The sequence below is a fragment of the Arachis ipaensis genome, chromosome B10 (genome assembly GCF_059453495.1).
Source record: "Arachis ipaensis isolate K30076 ecotype BB chromosome B10, ASM5945349v1, whole genome shotgun sequence".
Taxonomy (NCBI): domain Eukaryota; kingdom Viridiplantae; phylum Streptophyta; class Magnoliopsida; order Fabales; family Fabaceae; genus Arachis; species Arachis ipaensis.
The window spans coordinates 111918239-111937940 of record NC_142435.1 but is presented as its reverse complement, the minus strand read 5'-3'; the positions used below and the strand labels follow the sequence as shown (position 1 = coordinate 111937940).

At 33.7% G+C, this 19702-nt stretch overlaps 1 protein-coding gene across 1 annotated transcript; it reads right to left on the bottom strand.

The window, feature by feature from the left end:
* Positions 1-206: 206 nt before the first annotated feature.
* On the bottom strand, positions 207-530 carry LOC148581325 (uncharacterized). The gene has a single exon (XM_088492348.1). It carries the CDS (start codon positions 528-530, stop codon positions 207-209), a length of 324 nt encoding a protein of 107 aa, XP_088348474.1.
* Positions 531-19702: the final 19172 nt, after the last annotated feature.

Sequence of the window (19702 nt, the reverse complement as noted above, 5' to 3'; positions counted from 1 at the left end):
TCCATAATTTCTTTAGTCTGTAGCACCACCTCTACTTCTTTCTTCTCTTTCAGGCATGACCTTGGATGCTCTGGGGGTGATTCATTGGGTGCTTCTTTCAGGTTTGTATCTCCAGAATCAACCTTCATGACTTCCTTGTGATCATCCTTCAGGACCTTATTCTCTTGTTCAGATTCATGTGAGGGCTTAAAGACATGGAAGGTGATTTATTCATCATGTATTCTCAATATCAACTCTCTCTGCTCAACATCTATGAGTGCTTTGGCTGTGGCCAAGAATGGTCTCCCCAGAATGATTGGATGGAGATAGCTTTCTTTCATCTCAAGAACAACAAAATCTGTAGGGAGGAAGTACTTCCCAAGCTTCACCAGTACATTTTCAACCACTCCTAATGCTTGTTTCTGAGTCTTGTCAGCCAATTGAAGAACTACATCTATGGATTTCAACTCATTAATTTGCAGCCTTCTCATGAGAGATAGATGCATTAAATTTATGCTTGCTCCTAGATCGCAAAATCCTCTATCAATCATTGTGTCTCTTATAGCACAAGGGATGTGAAAACTCCCTGGATCCTTCTTCTTTGAGGGTAACTCCTTCTAGATAAGGGCACTGCTTTCCTTATTCATCACCACTGTTTGTCCACCCTTCAATGGGATTTTCTTGGTTAACAACTCCTTCATGCATTTGATATATGATGGCATCTGTTGAAGGGCTTCAATGAAGGGTATATTGATATGAAGAGACTTGAATGTATCTAGAAATCTAGAATATGTCTTGTCTTTCTCACCACCCCTGAGTCTTTGAGGGAATGGTGCCTTTGGTACATACAGTTTCAGGATTTCCTTCTCCATTGGTTCCTTCATCTGTGCAGGGTCAATTCCTTGTTCTGCCTCTTCCAAATTCTTCTTTGAATCTTCTAAGTTATGCTCTGATGGCCTGCAATTCTCTTCCTCTGAAATCTCTTCACCTCTTAGAGTGATCGCCTTGTATTCTTCTCATCTCACATTCTTGGTCTCTCCTCTTGGATTCTTCTCAGTGTCACTTGGAAAGCTGTCTGTGGATTTGGAGAATTGTTGAGAAAGGTATCCTACTTGAGATTCGAGGTTCTTGATGGTCTCTCTTCGACTTTTCATACTAGACCTTACTTCATCCTTGAATGTTCTGTTGTCTTGAACCTCCTTGCAAAGATTTTCAAGAAAGGCTTCAATCCGGGATAGTCTATTCTCAGATGGTGATGGTAGGTTGGAATTTGGAGGTTGAGGATGGTTGTCCTATGTTTGATATGGAGGTTGGTAAGAGTTGTTGTGTGTGAGTTGGTATGATCTTTAATTGGGTTGTTGGTAGGTGGAGTTGTTGAAATGGTTGGAGTTGTGAGGTTTATGATCTTGGCTCTAATTTTGCTTGTTTTCCCACCCAAAGTTTGGATAGTTTTTCCAACCAGGGTTATAGGTTTTGGAGTGTAGTGTGGATCATATGGTTGTCTTGATGAGTTTCCAACAAAATTGGCTTGCTCCCAATCATCTCTTTCCTCTGCATTCAACTCTTTTTGGGCTGGTGGTTGAGTATAGATTGCTGTAACTTGTTTCTACTCCATCTGATTAGTGAGGTCTGCCAATTGCTTGGTGATCAGCTTATTTTGAGCTAGTATTGCATCCATGTGATTCAGCTCCATTACCCCTCTATTGGTGCTCCTATCAGAGGCATAGAAGTATTCATTGTTGGCTACAGTTTCTATGACATCTATAGCCTCTTCAATTGTCTTCTTCTTGTTGAGAGAGCCTCTTGAAGAGTGATCTAAGGCTTTCTTTGATTCTTGTGACAAACCTTCATAGAAAATGTGCACCTGTACCCATTCATTGAACATATCCGGAGGGCACCTTCTTGTCAACTCTTTGTATCTCTCCCATGCTTCATAGAGAGTTTCACCATCTTGTTGTCTAAATGTTTGCACCTCAGCCCTCAATATGTTAACTCTTTCAGGAGGGTAAAATCTTGCCAAGAACTTATTCACCACATTTTTTCAAGTTGTCAAACTCTCCTTTGAAAATGACTCTAGCCACGTTGATGCTTTATCCCTGAGAGAAAAGGGAAACAAAAGCAATCTGTAGGTGTCAGGATGAACACCATTGGACTTCACAATATCACAAATTCTCAGGAATGTGGTTAGATATTGATTGGGATCTTCTTGGGCACTTTCTCCAAATGGGCAATTATTTTGAACAAGGGTGATGAGCTGTGGCATTAACTCAAAGTTATTAGCATGAATGGTTGGTTTTAGGATGCTGCCCCCACAATTCTCAGGATTGGGATTAATATAGGAGCCTAGCACCCTTCTCTCCTGCCCAGCATGGTTGCCAACACCTTCTCTAACATGGTTGTGAACTTCTTCCTCCATAACAATGTCCAGATCCTCTTCCAATTCCTCTTCACCAGCAATTCCTTTCTTGCTTCCCTCCTTAGCCTAAGGAAGGTCCTCTCAGGTTCACTATCAAATGAGGTTGAGGCTCCAACACTTTTACCTATCATACATTCAGCAAACAACAAGAAAATAGCAAGTGGAGAAGTTACTCTAAAAAAAAATTGATGGTTAGAGTGGTTAGTGCAATTGATCAAACAGTTAGTGGATTAGTGTGCTAGAAGGTAAATAGACAAAGAAAAACAGCTTAAATTGCTGAGAATAACAATAAACAGCTGAAATTGAAACTAATTAATGAAAGAAAAAATGTTCAATCTAGTTATCCTCGAATTTAATCATTGTCAATGCAAAATCAATCCCCGGCAACGGCGCCAAAAACTTGATACGGAAAAATATTAATTCCGCAATAACTACCGGCAAGTGCACCGGGTCGTATCAAGTAATAAAACTCACAAAAGTGAAGTCGATCCCACGAGGATTAACGGATTAAGCAAGTAATAGTTGATTAATTAGCCTAGTTAGACAAGCATAATTGGATGATAAGCAACAAGAAAATGTAAATTGCATGAAAGTAAAGGAAAGTAATAAAGTGCAAGAAAGTAAATGGCAAGACAAGTAAAGTGCTGGAATATAAAAGAGCAAGAAAAATAAAGTACGGGAAAGTAAAATACAAGAAAGAAAAGTACAAGAAAGTAAAAAAGTAAAAGAAAAGAAGAGCATTGAGATAGAGAGATATTGTATTCTCCGAATCAAGTTCATTCTCATCTCTTCCTCAATCAATGCATTCATTGATCTTCTTGGCAATCTTAGGTGATTGAATCCCAATTTCTTGGCAATCCAATCTCTCTAAGCTTGAACAATTGCCCAATTCCTTGATCTAATTGCTCATGGGAAGAGATGAAGTTTGGTCACTGATTATACCACACACTTTCATAGATCAAAGTATTGGTAGGATTACATGTCACTATATCCATCCAACCCCCAACCTATTTCGATGTGAGAAAGCATTTCTAGCATGATTTTCTCATTTCTCTTCCAAGGTTCAGAGAAAATCCAAGTATGAACAATTTCTCTTCCAAGACAATTGCTCAATTGAATGAAGATCGAAAGCTTTCAAGCAAAATCAAGAGAAAAGAAAGAGGAAAAAGAATGAAAACTACAATTGATCCATTAAATAACAATAGAGCTCTCTAACCCAATGAAAAGAGTTAGTTGTTCATTGCTCTATTCAAACAGAAAAAAAGAAAGTGCAGAAAAATAAAGGTGAAGATTAAGAATTCAAAACTGAAATTGAAACTTCAAAGTTCATAAATGAAAATTACAAACTGAAACTAAACTACTACACAGGAAGAAAAGAAGAGGAAAGGAAGAAGAGTGTATGAGGAGAGGGGTCCGAAGACCCACTCCCAGTGGTGTGTGCAAGGGAATGTGTGTGCTTGATTCTGGACTCCCCCGCCAATCCAGAATATCCCCTTCTATGAAGTTAAGACCTTTATATAGGCTTTCCTAAATTACAAATTGAAATAAAATTGAAAGCAAATTACAATCAAATTAACCATTCTAGATGATTTTTGTAGCCTTGATTGGTTGACAATTGTGGGCTTGCTTGCTTGAGAAGTGCATTCTTTGCATGGGTACCCATTTGTATTGAAGTTAGTGAGAACGTTGGTGACCAACGTTTGTATGAAAACGTTGAGTCAAACGTTACTTAAAAATTAATTCTGGGCATTGCTAGCAACGTTTGACTCAACGTTGGTGCACCAACATTGGTCTTGTCACGCGTACGCGTCACCCACGCGTACGCGTGAATGGTCAAATTGCCATTTCACGCGTGCGCGTCACCAGGCGCACGCGTCAAACTGGATTTTGCGCGTGTGTGTCACTCAGGCGTTCGCGTGACAGGCTAAAATGCGCGATGACATGTACGCGTCGCTGCAAATTTTCCAACTTCAGATTTGAACTTTTTATCATAGGCATTGGAGGTAACGTTAGTTTAGCAATGTTCTCTCCAACGTTGGCTTTGTCATGCGTGTGCGTCACCCACGCGTACGCGTGGAGTGTCAATTTCCCACGGTCACGCGTACGCGTTGCAGCCAATTTTTCCAACTCCAGAAATCAAAATTTATCGAAGACGTTGGAGGTAACGTTGGTTTTATCAAAATTACTTTTCTGCTTCTCTTTTAGCTCCTTTCTTCTTTCATGCTTGTTTTGTGCTTTTTACTTCCTTTTTCCACCAATTTCTGCAAAATAGATAAACTCAAAGAGATGAAAGTAATCTATGATTTAAGCACAAAAATACTCAATAATTAAGCATGATTAGTGAAAATTAAAGGTGAAAAAGCATAGAAAAACAAGCCATGATGCCCTGACATCACACATTCACACCTAAAACTATTTAGCATTAAACAATTGAAAAGGTAATTTGAAAACCAACAATAAATTAGTAAATGGAACAACATAACACAATTTAAAAAGTAAACTTCATTTTCATTAACAAATAAAAATATTACACTAATTTCACTGAAATTCATTCAAATAAAAACTGAAAAATCTATCCTAATTCCTTGAATATCTGAACTAATAATTCATAATTTGTCCATAATAAAGGTTGAAATTTAACTGCACCACTAATTTACCATCTAAAAGGTTCAACTGTAAAAAGTAAATCATATATTAACACATCTATTAACATACACAAAGGCTATTTTACCTAATTAAAGTACATCAATTTTACCTCACTTGGAGCTTTCTTTTTCTTTTTCTTTAAAGTATTTGCAATCTGCTTTTCAGTATTTAATCCCAATCTATTTTTGGGATGTCCTCTTATTCTCACACGTGGTGCGCTTTGAAGCTCGTTAATATCTTCCAAAGAAGCATCTTTGTACGATAACAAACATTTTTCTTTACTTTTGGCTTTATATTCTTGCATTTCAGTCATCACAGTATCATAAGTGCGGTGCAGAATCACAGTCAACTCCTCTGATGCCAATTCACAAATATTGTGTGACCGATACACCAAATCATCAAACTCCTACTTCTTGGCTCCAATAAAGGCTCGTTGTGGTTGCTCTTGAGATGTGTATGCATCCTCTTTATATTCTTGCTCCATCGTTCAAATATTTATCTTGATGATACTTTATCTACTCGCTCAAAGCTTAATGCACTCAGAGAATGACGACACAATATGCCTCTTGACTCAAATAATAAGCACTGACATTTTACTTTGCATGATATCGCGTCATATGTAACCACAAACTTATTGAATGTTGAGTTTGAAACCTGCTCTACAACATCATTTACCGTGAAACCTAGAGCGGACTCTGTTGATCTTGTGATGCAATTCACCTTTCTTCTAAATTGTGCTTGAACTTTCCAAAACTTCTCGTGAGTGTATACATGCTGAAATTGAGCTTCTATTGATGATTTTGTTGCACAAGGTATCACAATATGAAAATCTACAGCATCATATTCTCTCTCTTTGCTCTCTACTTCCTAGGCAATTATCATATTGTTTCACAAATTGAATCAATGAGCTGTTGTGCGAAATAAAATTGTTAAAAAAAAGCATGCATGTTCTCATTCTTTTGTGTGCTTCTTATCCCAACCCAAAAGTGGTGATCAAGATAAACTGGGATCCATAAATGACGATCTTCAAAAAACTCTAAAAAAATGATAACATACATAAATCATAAACTAAATGCACCGAAACATATACAGGTTCGCACATTTATCACAGAAGCAAAATGATCCAATTAATACTAATAAAGCCACCCTTACCTGAAAGTCACTTATTGTCTCCAACATCTCATCTTCATAAGAAAATCATTCTAATTTCTATCAAATGCATCTTTTGTAAAAAAAATTTCAAACAACATGACTCATCCCTTGTTTAATTTCTTTATATCTCTTGTAGCCATTTAATTTCTATTGAATCTTTTTCATAATATGCCAAATACATCACTTGTAGATACAAGTATCAATAGCCCTTTGCATCAATGCATGTTGATAGGTAAGAATACTTTTTAGAGCCTTTTCTCCCATGCAATGAAGCCAATATTCAAATAAGCATTTGAATGATTGAATATCCTCATTTTTCATCAGACCACATCCGAGAAGTGTAGAATGACCATGATGATTCACACCACCAAAAGAACTAAAAACTAAATTATAACTAACACAAAAACAAAATCAGATATGCACTGAAAAACAATTTCATATTCACTGAAAGTTATTTCAAAAAGCACATAAACCAGAACAGCAAATTACCTGTTTGTATTGTAAGTGGTATCGAATGAAATAACATCTCCAAAATACTCACAAGCGACCTTATTACTTCTTGTGTAAGCCCAAAAAGCAATTTTGATTGAGTGATCAATCTCAAGTTCAAGCTGTAAAAGAAATTCTGATTCTTCTCTTTCATTCTTAATAAGTATTTCCTAAATTCTTTGGCATTGTCTATTCGGAAACATTACGAACTTTTCTCGTAATATAATTTCTCATATCTTTTTCAATAAAACTTAATTCATAATGACCCCTACCCTGTTGCAACAAATGATTGATATGTTTTGCTTGGTCTAATTCCAGTTTCATCATTATTCTCAATTGTACGACATATAAATATGCTTAATTGCCTGTGTATGATGCAAAATAACTTTCAAAATAACCCAAACACCAATGTCCTATATATATATATATTCTTGCAAGACAATTTAATCCAGCTGAGGTATTAGTCTTCTGAGTTGGAGATATGTTCGATTTCCATTTACCCTCTCTATTACATGTAATAAATTTTTTCTTAATTTCATTTTTCTTCTTATTTGTGTTTCGAATTTCGGTAGATTTAGAATAATGTTAGTATAGTTTCTCAACGTTTTCAAACATGTTAAAAGTCTTCCTAACTTTTGGAACAAACTGCTTATCAACACCACAGAGAAACTGAATAAACATTGAAAACTGTTAGTTCTAAATTAAACCAAATTGTATTTTTAAATGTATCAAAACTAGGAATGAAACAGATTTATCAAAAATAACAATTCAAAACTCCTACATTATATTAATATTCAAACCTTCAATATGAACACCAATTTTTACAAACAGAAACAAAATTATTCAACTACACGAGCATCAACTTCTAGGTTTGAACCAAACCTCATCCACTTGATTCAATTCAAAAGTATAATCTAATTCACCCTGGTTCAACTGACAGTCTGAATTTGCATCATTCATTGTCTTCGAAAATGAAAAATCTGTCCAATTGTTATTTATCCATGGATTAATGGCAATATATTTTTGTTGAGAAAATTTTTCGTCGCATTGAAAATTTTTTGGTAGCGAAAGGAGAGTGATAAATTAAGGATTTTAAAATCAGAGATGGGAGATTTGAAAAAAGAAAATGAATGGAGACTTATTATTAATTTAGTTTGCTCATAACATTTTTGTTATTGGATAGCTATTTAAAATTCATATATTAAGAAAAAGAGTAAACAACCATTTTTTATCATAAGATTTGAACACTGATAAAACTGACTAGGAAAAAATAAAACTAATATTATGCTTATTAAAAATGAATTTTATTTGACAAAAATATCCAGTTATTATATTTCTGCTGACTTCGTTAAATAAACACATAAAATTCGTAATTTTTCTCTACCATTATCATCTTCAACCTCTTTGAGCATTCAACCTAATTGCATTAACTATAATAAAAAATAAGCATTTCCTTAGGATAAAAATAAGCAATCAAAATCAGAGTGATAAAATGAATCTAAGCAGTGTAAGAAAAATTTTTAAAAACAAAAAATTGAACCATCATAACAGTAAAACACAAAATATGATTACCTAGTTCATCTCTAAAAGAAAAAAAAAAGAAGAAAGGGGATAAAAATAAAATAAAATCCTTCAATGAGAAAAAAATTATAACAACAAAAACAGAAGCATATATGAGAAAAAAATCATGCAAAATAGCCAAAAGAACACTTGAACAAAATTTTTCAATGTATTATAACAGTATTGACACAGTAACTACGAAGCAAATGTGGTAGCAGAGAGAGAGAGAGAGAGAGAGAGAGAGAGAGAGTATCTTTCTTTCTCTTCTTTGCTACTACAGAGACGATGGCTCCCAACGCTGATGCCAACCTTCTCCCCTTCTTATTTCTTTCTTCTTCTAACTTTCTTCTTTTCTGATTTTTCTTTCTTTTTTTTTGTCTCCCTTTGCATGTGTTTTGACAATTTATAATTAAGGATATATGGAAATGAGTAAGGATAGAATAAGGGAGAGTAACACTGTATTAATGGAAATGAGTTTAGAGAGGAGTTGTGAGTTTTTTAATATTGTTAGAAAAATTTAGGGTTTTAACTGATTGAAGACGATGGGATATGGCAATTTAGGAATTTTGTGTTTTTTAACGGAGTCAACAAAAATTTTATAATTAGATATTTGTTTAAATGAAATTCATTTTTGATGAGTATAATATTAATTTTATTTTTTTATGGTCAGTTTTATCAGTTCCTAAATCTTTAATGATTAAAAATGATTATTTCTTTTAAAAAAAATTATCCTATTTAAACCCTAATTTAAATATACTTTTTGACATGTATTTCTTTTCTCTTTATTTTATTTTACTATTTTTTATAATTTCAAATTAAAAATTGTTATAACATAAAAAAAAGTGATTTCAATATGTTTATGCTATGATAGATATATTATTTTAAAAAATATTATTAAAATTAAAATAATACTTTTTTATTATTTAATAATACTTTTTAAAAAATATTATTAAAAAAATATTTTCATATTATAAAAATAAATATAACTTTAATTTAACAATAATTATATCATTACTGTAATCACCATAGACATAATCATAATACAATTCATGTAAAAATAATACCTTAAAACAGTACTAAATATAAATTTAGTTATTTGCTTAGAGCAATACTTCCAATACACTACTGTATGTTTTGACTAAGCAATTCAAAGGTCAAAAAGTGAAAAGCCGCGTCACTGTTTTGTGAAACAAAGACTTGGTTGCTATTTGTCAAATGTCAAGTGTTTACAACTATTTGGTAAACTATTTTCCTTTAAGAGGGGCCCATTATGTAACGCTTTGATGTGATATTTTTCATGCGATTCTTACATCACACGACAGGAGCTTACAGAGCAAATAATTAAAGATTTCACTAATATTTTTTTTAAGAAAAGAAAAAAGTTCACAAATCCATAACAGGCATTCTTCTTCTTGCTTAAATAAATCTCATATACTATATATAATCATTATCAGTGTGTCACACACCATTCGTCCCTCTCAATCTCGTACCTAATTCTCATTTTTTCTCCATTCCTAATTAATATCGGCGTCTATGGCTAACTAGGCTGTTAAATAGATTCGTCAAATCCGTTTAAACTAGTTTTATTTATGGGTCATCATTTTTTAATTCAAATGATTTATATTCAGTTTAATGAGTTAAATAAATAAATTTATTTATTTTTTAATTTTATATTTTAAAAAATATTATTTTGACAAAAAATATTATTTTTAAGTTAAAAATTTTATATAAATAATATTATTTTAATTGATGTATCGAATGTTTAGATTGTGTAAGAAGAAATATTAACTAAAAATATTAATTTTTTAAAAATAAAATAAAATTTAAATAAACTATCATTTACTCATCAAATTTGTTTAACTCATTATTGTTTTGAGTCAATCATTCAATTTGTTTAACTTAAAATTTAAATAAATTTAATTTTAAAGATAAAATTAGCCTATTTTAAATGGTCTAAAATTTGGTCTTTTAAATATTTTTTTCATCATATATTATGCATAAATATTGTTTCAATTATTTGGATAACTATATTCGTATTCGCTCACTCTATTCAATTATACATACAAGCTTATAAACATTCATTTCAATTAATTAACCATTAAATTATACTGATATTAATTAAGATACAATTCTGTTAAATAATTAATAGGGATTTAGTTAACAGTAAATTAACAAACATTTTTAAATTGTACTTTATATTAATTAATTATCATTAATTAGTAATTATTTAAATTTTATTTTTAAAAAATATAAAATTAATAATTATTAATTATAGTTATTTAAAATTGACTGATTAAAAATTGTATACCTATACTTTTCTATTAAGATAAAATATGTCAAATCTAAATAATGATGTGCAAATATTTGTTAGGTGCAGATAATTAACTTGTTCTTATAATGATATGATGATAGTAATCTTTGCAATCGAAAGTTGATTATCTTACGTGTATGCAGGACAAGTTATGTCGCTACGCGGGTTTTACTTTGTCGTGTGAATAGCATAAACCAAAGCACTCACAAGCATATATGAATATGAATGGTTACTTTAATTTGTCAACATTTGCTGGCTATATGCTGCCTATAGCAATCATATAGCGTTTAAGAGAAGTAAGTAAAATATATAAAGACACTTCTTATTATTAACATGTTTACTACAGCAACGAGGGAGGTTATATGCTTCAATTGTGTATATATAGTCAAAATTACATACAGCTCATACGAGCAATAATATCTTATGCATTTTGACGTGTTAATTACAATATGACTTCCAGTTTTGTGGTAGACAATGTCACCTCCTGTTTAATTACAAAGATTAATTTTTAAACGGGCTATAGGTGTAATAATTCTTGAAAATTGGTGATGGGATGCAATACACGTATATGCCTTGCATTGCTTTTGTTTTTTGCAATTTACGAAAAGTTGATAAATGATTTTTGCAACCTACGAAAAGGAGAGAAGATGCCATGTGTTTGACATGTTTATTGTAAAAAATGTGTTTAGTATAATCGGATTTTCTCACAAATGTTATTATCAAATTTTGCAACAGATAATCTGATAGTAAAAATGAAAAATGATTTTTCTACAAAAATGTTATCGTTACATTGATAGACGGTAATAAATGGTGTATGTGAACACTACTAGAAAATAGTAGATTACAGTCGAATTTTTTTGACAGAATTTTACTGTCGAAAATACTGATGGATTTTTGACGGATTTTTTGTCGGTAAAAAAATTAAAATTTGTTTCAAAAACTCACCGACAGATTATGAGATATGTTGGTAATTCTATCTATAAATTGAAATTTGATTTTAGATTTTTTACCGACAAAAAATCCGTCTGTAATTAATAAATAAATCTGTCAGAAATTTAAGTAATCCTAATAAAACCCTAATTTGAACTCCATTCACACGCTCCCACGCAAATAAAACCCACTCCTCTCTCCGTGCCTTCCTTTGTCGCCGCTCGCGTTGCACGAGTTCGATCTCTCCATCATCGATCGCATCGCACGAGCTCCCTTCACCGCCGCTCTTGTCGCATCTGCTCCCTTCTTCACCATCATAGCAGAGCTCTCTCCATCACTGCTCTCGTCGCGTCTGCTCCTTTCGTGACTTTCAGGTATAGTCTGATTTTGTGATTCTGTTGCTTAGGGCTCAATTTTCTATGCCAATTTTAGGTTTATCCTACTTTGCTTCGTTAATTCAGCTTTGTAGTACTTACATAAGCAGTTTCTATCTTCTTGTTATTGTTGTTGTTGATGCTGATTGAGCTTGTTGTAGTTGTAGCCATGTTTGTGATGAAAAAGTTCATCTTCACATTTCCTGGTATTCAGTTCGGCTAACCTAATGCTATGGGTCTGTGTATTTGGGAACACTAACGAATTATCATAGACGATATAGGAGTATAGGTAATGCGACTCGTGGGTTTTGGGAACGTTAGAAGTTTTTCTTCAAGGATAGCTCGATTTCAGATCTTAATCTTTACTTGTATCCTTGTGTCTTGATATGCATTTCCTTCCATGTTTGACATTGGAGTTCTTTGTTTCGGATTCCTTCTTGGACATTGATTTGAGTATCTTTCAATCATGTTCCTTTGTTCGCATGCATCCTTGTTTGATCTTATTGAGAATCATTCTTTGGACCTCTAAAAACTTGCTATTGAGTTGTGTTACGTCCATTCACGAACTTGTGTTTCTTTGAATCGACTAGAACTTGTTTTTTTTGTATGCTTCATTGTTTCTATCAAAGCTTCTTGGTTCAGATTCTTTCCTGATATGCACTTTGATTTTTTTTCTGGCGTATTTCATTGTTTTTCAGCAATCTTGCTTGATCATGGTAGAAGGTATCCTTTCAATTTCTCACGAAAGAGTTTTGTGGATGTTAGACTTGTGACCGGTAACAGGTTTGTGAAGTGATTGATGAGGTTGAGAACTTTCGGATAAGTTGTTGATAAAGTATAGTTGGAAATTGTAAAGGTGAGCTATGTTGAAACTTGGGAAGTTGAAACCTTAAGGCTTCACGTGAAATTGGTTATTACAATGGATATATTGGATGTGTGTAACGGTATAGAATTAGGAAATTATGGAGTAAGAGTGTTCCTGAGGAGTGATAAGCGAGTTAAAAATCGCCCAGTAATTTATTAGTTAAGGAAATCAGAGTGTTGGCCTGTCAACCATACTGTTTTGCAATACCTGTCTTGAAAAATTTGCACCTTATTGTGTTTCTTCAAGTTTTGGTAAAGTGCTAAAACCATGTAACCTTTTTGCATAGAGTTTATTTTGTAGCTTCTGTTTCATACCACACTTTTTTCTTATATTTTATGCCATATGAATATCCTGGTACTTTTTACTTTTTTCATAAGGTGTTTAAAAAGTAAAGTGTTAAAACTATGTAATATTTTGTGTATTACATTCATTGAAAAAAATAATGAGAATTTTATATGCTTTAATTTGAATATTAAGCTTTTGAACCTTATTTTATGAATAAAGGAAAAATTATTTGGTTATCTCTAATTCTTGAATTAGAGTATTTATTTGAAAGTGATTTGTAAGTTGATGAATAAATAGTATTTTTGTAGATAATTATTGTTGCATTAAAACTATTTTTCAATTACTACATTACCCCTATGTTTATTAAAAATACTTAAACCATAACCCTAATTTTCCTAACACACCTACACACTCACCCTCTCTCTAACTTAACCGCCATCCCACCCCAACCCACCCACACATATGGACACACACAAACACAAAACACACACACACCATCTCCACACTCACCCACAAAAAAGAGAAGGAAGGGAGAAGAAGAGAGGGAGAGGACGGCACCAGCGGAGCTGGGTACCGCCATTGCCGTCGTCATCAAGCTCGGAAGAAATGGGAGACGCCACCATCACAGGAGGAGCCAAAGGAGAGAGAGGGAGCTCAGGAGAGAGAGATTGAAGAAGGAGAAGCTCTGCGCTACTGCGTCCCACCTAGCCGCCGCCGTTCATGCTCCTCGCCGTCGTCGCTGAAGTCACCATGCGCCACTGCCGCTGTTGGAGTCACCGAGAAGAGGAGCTCGAACGCGAGAGAGAGAGAGAGAGAGAGAGAGAGAGAGAGAGAGAGAGAGAGAGAGAGAGAGAGAGAGAGAGAGGCTGCTGCTGTGGGTGTCACTACGGGAGGAGGAGGAAACCTTGCCGCCGTGCTTGGCTTCCGGAAGCACCGTCGGAGGTGCTGCTGCCCCATGTTCTTTGTTCCTTTGATGTAGTAACTTGTTTTCTCCGAAAACCCTTTTAATCTCTGTTCTGTTATATGTTGTTGAAGTTTTTATGGTGTTATTGCCATAGGGTTAAGTTTCGATCATTGTATGTCGCGATTAAAGTTGCTACTGTTGCTGCGGAAGTAGTATGGAGTTGTGGTTGCGGCTGCTGCTGTTGCGGGCCGGAAGAATAAGGGTTGATGTGTTTTGTGGCTTACGGGTTTCGAGTTTTTGAGGTTGGAGCTTTTTCTTAAAATTGTTTTATTATCAAGAATTGTTACAAGTCGATATTGATACGAAAAATATATTTTTATGATTACGTGAGTCTTATGGATTGAACTGAGTTGCTTTGGATGAATGAAATTGTTTGCCTGATAGATTTATTGACTATTTGAGAAAGTCAGGTATTCTGGTTTGTTGGTTGACTTTGTTGAATTAGTTTTCTTGATGTTGAAAATGATTTGATATTGGAACTTATTTGATATTGAAAATATTTTGATATTGTAAATGATTTAATGTTGGAAATGATTTGATATTAAAATTGGTTTGATATGGGAAATAATTTGATGTTGGAAATAATTTGATATTGAAAATAGTTTGATATTGAAAGTAATTTGATAATTGAAAATGGTTTGATATTGGAAATATTTGAGAAAGGTCTGAGAGATATTTGGAGGGAACCCTTCAAGGGTGGTAAAGTTCAGGTTTTAGAGGAGATGCTGCCGAAATTTTTATAAGTATTTAAGTGAATTTAAATCATTGGGATTGATTGGTGAAATGAAATGATCTTTAAGTCTATTTTGGGGGAAAGTCTTGAACTAAAGAAATGAATTTTTGTTTGATTATATTGGTTTAAGGATTATTATGTTTTTGAGGAGTTTTAGAGGAAGCTAACGTAATAGAAGTGAATTGGAGATTTAACTTACTTTGGGTATTTAATTGAATGGAAATGAGTTTTATTGAATTAATATGAATTAAAGAGTGATGTTTTGAGGAATTTAATGAAAAATAAAGTAATGCAAGTGTGTATTTAAGAATAAAGAATTTTTGAGTCTTCGAGAAAATGTTTTAAGCTTGAAAATGAAGTAAAGTTTGTTTTGGGGAAGTTGGTAAATTTGGAAATGCATTTCGTTTGATTAATGCTAATTAAAGGGGTTATGTTTTGAAAAGATTTAGTGAATTTGAAGTATTTAGATTCGATTGGTGAAATGGAATGATTTTTGAGACTTTGGGAAGGCCCGAAATTCAATAATGAAGTTGAAATTTTTTTAAGAACTTGGTTAAACAAAAAAGAGACTTAATTGATCATGATTAATGTTTGATTGTGAATATGATTGAAATTGAGGAATATTGAGATTTGAGGTTAAGCACAATCTCGTGAGGACGACGATACGTAACGCTCACTTGAGATAATGTGCGTGAGGCTCAATGAGGACGGCGATACATAATGTTCACTTGAGACCTAAAGGAGGGTTCCCCATGAGGACAACGATACGTAATGTTTATGGAGAAAATGAATTTGATTAGTGGGCACAGCGATACGTAATGTCCACATGAGACCGTGAGTACGGCACAGTGAGGACGACGATACATAACGCTCATTTGAGACCGAACGTATGATCCCCATGAGGATAGAAATACATAACGCTCATGGAAGGGGATGTTTTCTGAGATAGGGATGGCGATACGTAACGCCTATCTCATGGATGTCATCGGGTGTGGGCAACCAACCGAGATGTGAGTTCATGGCCAGTTTAGGATTAGGCATCTATCATGTGCATCTATGTGATATTGTTTGGGTGTGCATATTGTATTTGGTTTGTCTATGTGAATATTTATGTTTAATTGCTAAATGCCATACTTGATGTAATTACTCTTGATTGTGTTTGAATTTCATTGCATGTAATTGTGACTGGTTGGTTCAGATTATGGTGATTTGAGTGTGATTTGATTTTGTGTTGGGCCAGAAGCCGTGATTTAGTTATGTTTGGGCTGGAGACCGCGATTTGATGCATCAGTGGTAAGTTTGGTTAGAATGGTTCTTTGGTAAGCAGTGAAATATTATGAAATGTTATGTCTGCTTGGAATTTTTATAAGTAAAATATGGATTTGGATTTGTAAAGATTAATTATTGATTTTTGAAAATATTCATAAGACGAGCGATGATCACTACGGCTAAAAACAACTTTCTTTTTATATATTCTCTTATGAGAATTCAAAAACTTCTCTGGTGAGACTGTATGGTTAGATTCTCACCCCCTACAGACTTCTCTTTTAAGGATGGATGAGGTAGCCTACGAAGTTTTCTTCTGCACATCTGGGGTTATATATAGTTATAATTTTTCCTCACCTTTATTCTTATATTTTTATAAAAGGGATAGGAGTTGTGATTGTAATGATATGTACGTAGGCAATATTTGTAGTTACTTGTATAAGAAGTCTTGTATGTATATATATGTATCTATATGTATCTTTTTGGAGAGGGGAATAATCTTTGTTTGATATACTTCATTGTTTTACTTGTTCTCTTTCTTATGTTCTTATTATTACAGGAAAAGGGGTTGAGAATTTGGTAATTATAGGTTTAAGGCTTGCAGGGTAAGAGCTTAAGAAGGAACTTACAGAAAGGATGTTGAAGAGGGCTTTGATATAACACTTGCAAAGCATAAGGGACAGGTAGGATAATAAGATTAGTCTTAGCATTGGTTACATTCAATCAAATCCCTTTTTTTTTAATATGTTGGTTGTTATTTATGTATTTCTTTCACTTTTCTTGTATGATTTTCTTTCCACAGTATGCTCTAAGAAAATTGTACCATGAAAGTCCAAGGTTTATATGTGTATTACATACATCCCCAACATGTGGTCCATATAGGACACTCAAGCCAATTTTGATTTTTGTGACTACTTTCAGGTAAGAAGAGCAAGCTGGCCAAGGCTAGTTGAATCGATGTTTCCAAAGTGGCGCCTTCTACTGCTGCATCGATGTTCGAGTTCACTACAAAACAAAGATTTTTCCAGAGTCAGGCCTTAAATCAAAAGATTCATCTTGTTCAATTAATTGAGAAAACAATGCACTCATTAGGCTAAGTGTGATTTCATGTTACTTTTTAAGTTTTGTTTCAGATACAAAGCAGTAGCTGATTTGTTTAGCCATATGAGCTGCTCACTTAGATTGCTTCATCTGTGTAAAAAATCTCCAACTTTTCAAAATATTTGTGCCCAAGTTGAAATTCTGGCTTAGAGGTGTGTTGTTTTGTTTTCTTAGATGTTTCCTAATTTAGTTTAGCAATAACATTAGATCTCCAAAGTTGTCCATGAATAAAGTAGTATCCAATATATTAAAAAGACAATTAGTATGACTCTTATAATCCTACTTTTGATTTGTATGGACTCTGCTGGAGTTATTCAGTTTGTAGTGAGACTAATGTTAATGCTTTGGCAATTGGGTGCAATCTTTTTTTTAGGGATTACTCTTCTAACAACTTTGGTTTCATCAGTTAAGCAAAATCAAGTTATTGCTCTATATTTTAATCCCAGGAAATTCTCATATGCCCATTTTGCACAAATGAAGTATTACTTCCTGATGGCATACATATAGATAATGTGCTTGTTCATGATAAAAAGAGCTTGTGTATGAAGTCAGACATGAAGATCACCTTGGTATTTGATGTTTTGGAAGAGGATTCTAATGAATTTGCTAATATGGATCTTCGACCATATTTTAGTTCTGGCTTATTAATTTCTCCTATATGCATCCTGAGGTAACTTTTTTAATCTTAAGTTGTTACCATGTTAGTTATGTTTTTGCTTTGTAGTTTACATAATACAAACAATCATATGATATTGTTATACACCTTTAGCTGTCACAAGGATAATTTTTAACACCCTACCACACAAAGCCTTACGTTTAAGTCGTGAAGCAGAGGTGGCGAGGTATTACAACCTCTAAAAATAAAATATGTGCATAAATATAGTTGAAAGAATTCATATCTAGGAGCCTTGGAGAATAAGCTAAACAAAAGCGAAAACAGAAAATCGTGTTATACTCGCATGGATAATCATAAAACGGATAGGTAAGATCAAAAGAAGGCTAAAAATATAATATACAGATTAGAGTTCCAAAATATTGATATCAAGCTCTAAACTCGACCTGCAAAACTAAGGGCGGCCAGAGTATGTAATTAGATACATTTATACCACACAAAATATAATTCAAACTACAGAATAAATACCTGTTTCTCCAAGTCAACCTTTAGGAGGGACAAACATAAAATATATACAGAGGAGAGTCTATATACATATATACATTGCATAAATACAAAATACAACATCTCAAAACTAACCCAACTTTGCTTGCACAAGAAACTCTAGACGCTCAGCGAGGTGCCTCTCGACTTGTATCCAAAAAACAACATAGTATGTATGGAATGAGAACTGAAGGTTCTCAGTATGGTAAAGGTGCTTGCATAGTTAATATAAAAGGTCTCCGGAAAGCCAAAGTGATGCACCACTATTTCGTGGTACATCTTGTGCTTAATTGAGTGGATTTTATCTACTATTCTCAGTTTCTCACACTTATTCATGTAAATTGCATATTTTACATTTTCCTTTCTGATTTTGTGCTATGATTGAAAACATGTTTCTTTGGTCGTAATTTAGCTAATTTTAATCCTCTCTTATTACCATTCGATGCCATGATATGTGTGTTAAGTATTTTAAGAGATTATAGGGCAGGAATGGCTTAGAGGATGGAAAGGAAGCATGCAAAAGTGGAAGGAATACAAGAAATTGAAGGAACTGCAAAGCTGTCAACCCTGACCTCTTTGCATTCAATCAATCATAACTTGAGCTACAGAGGTCCAAATGAGGCGGTTCCAATTGCGTTGGAAATCTAACATCCAGGGCTTTGAAATGATATATAATTTTCCATAGTGGCCATGCAGCTAGGTGATGCGCACGCGCACATTGGTGAAAAGTCCATTGGCGCGCACGCGCACCTGGCGTGTACGCGCGACATGCGCGACGTACTGCAACTGCAGAAATTGATGGGGGCGATTTCTGGGCTATTTTTGACCCAATTTTCGGCCTAGAAAACACATATTAGAGGCTACAGAGTGGGAGAATCCATTGATTCATTGACACAACTTTTCATTATTGACAATTTAGGTTTTAGATGTAATTTTCTAGAGAGGGAGGCTCTCTCCTCTCTCTTAGGTTTTAAGATTTAGGATTTCTCTTAGTTTTAGGTTTATTTCTTCCGAATTCCAGGTTCAATGTTCCTTTCATTTAGTTTCTCTTCTACTTTTATTTGTTCTAGCATTCTAGTTTATTTATTCCCTTGATTGATTACTTTATGTTGACAATTTGGTTTATGAACTCCATGTTAGATTTGATTTCTTTATTTAATGCAATTTGAGGTATTTCATATTTATGATTTCAATTTAGCTTTTTACATGCTTAGCTTGAATTGATTAATTGGAGACGCTTGAGTTATCAAACTCCTTTGTTGATTGATAATTGAGAGTTGCTAATTGACTTGAATTCCATTAACTCTAGTCTTTCCATTGGGAGTTGATTAGGACTTGAGGATTCATATTGATTTATCCACTTGACTTTTCTTCATAGTTAGAGGATAACCAGTGGTAGCAACAAACAATTCTCATCACAATTGATAAGGATAACTAGGATAGGACGTCCAGTTTTCATACCTTGCTAAGAGTTT

What these genes read in the sequence shown, in the direction of transcription:
- LOC148581325 (XM_088492348.1), bottom strand. Translation starts at nt 530, where the DNA reads ATGATTGATAGAGGATTTTGCGATCTAGGAGCAAGCATAAATTTAATG.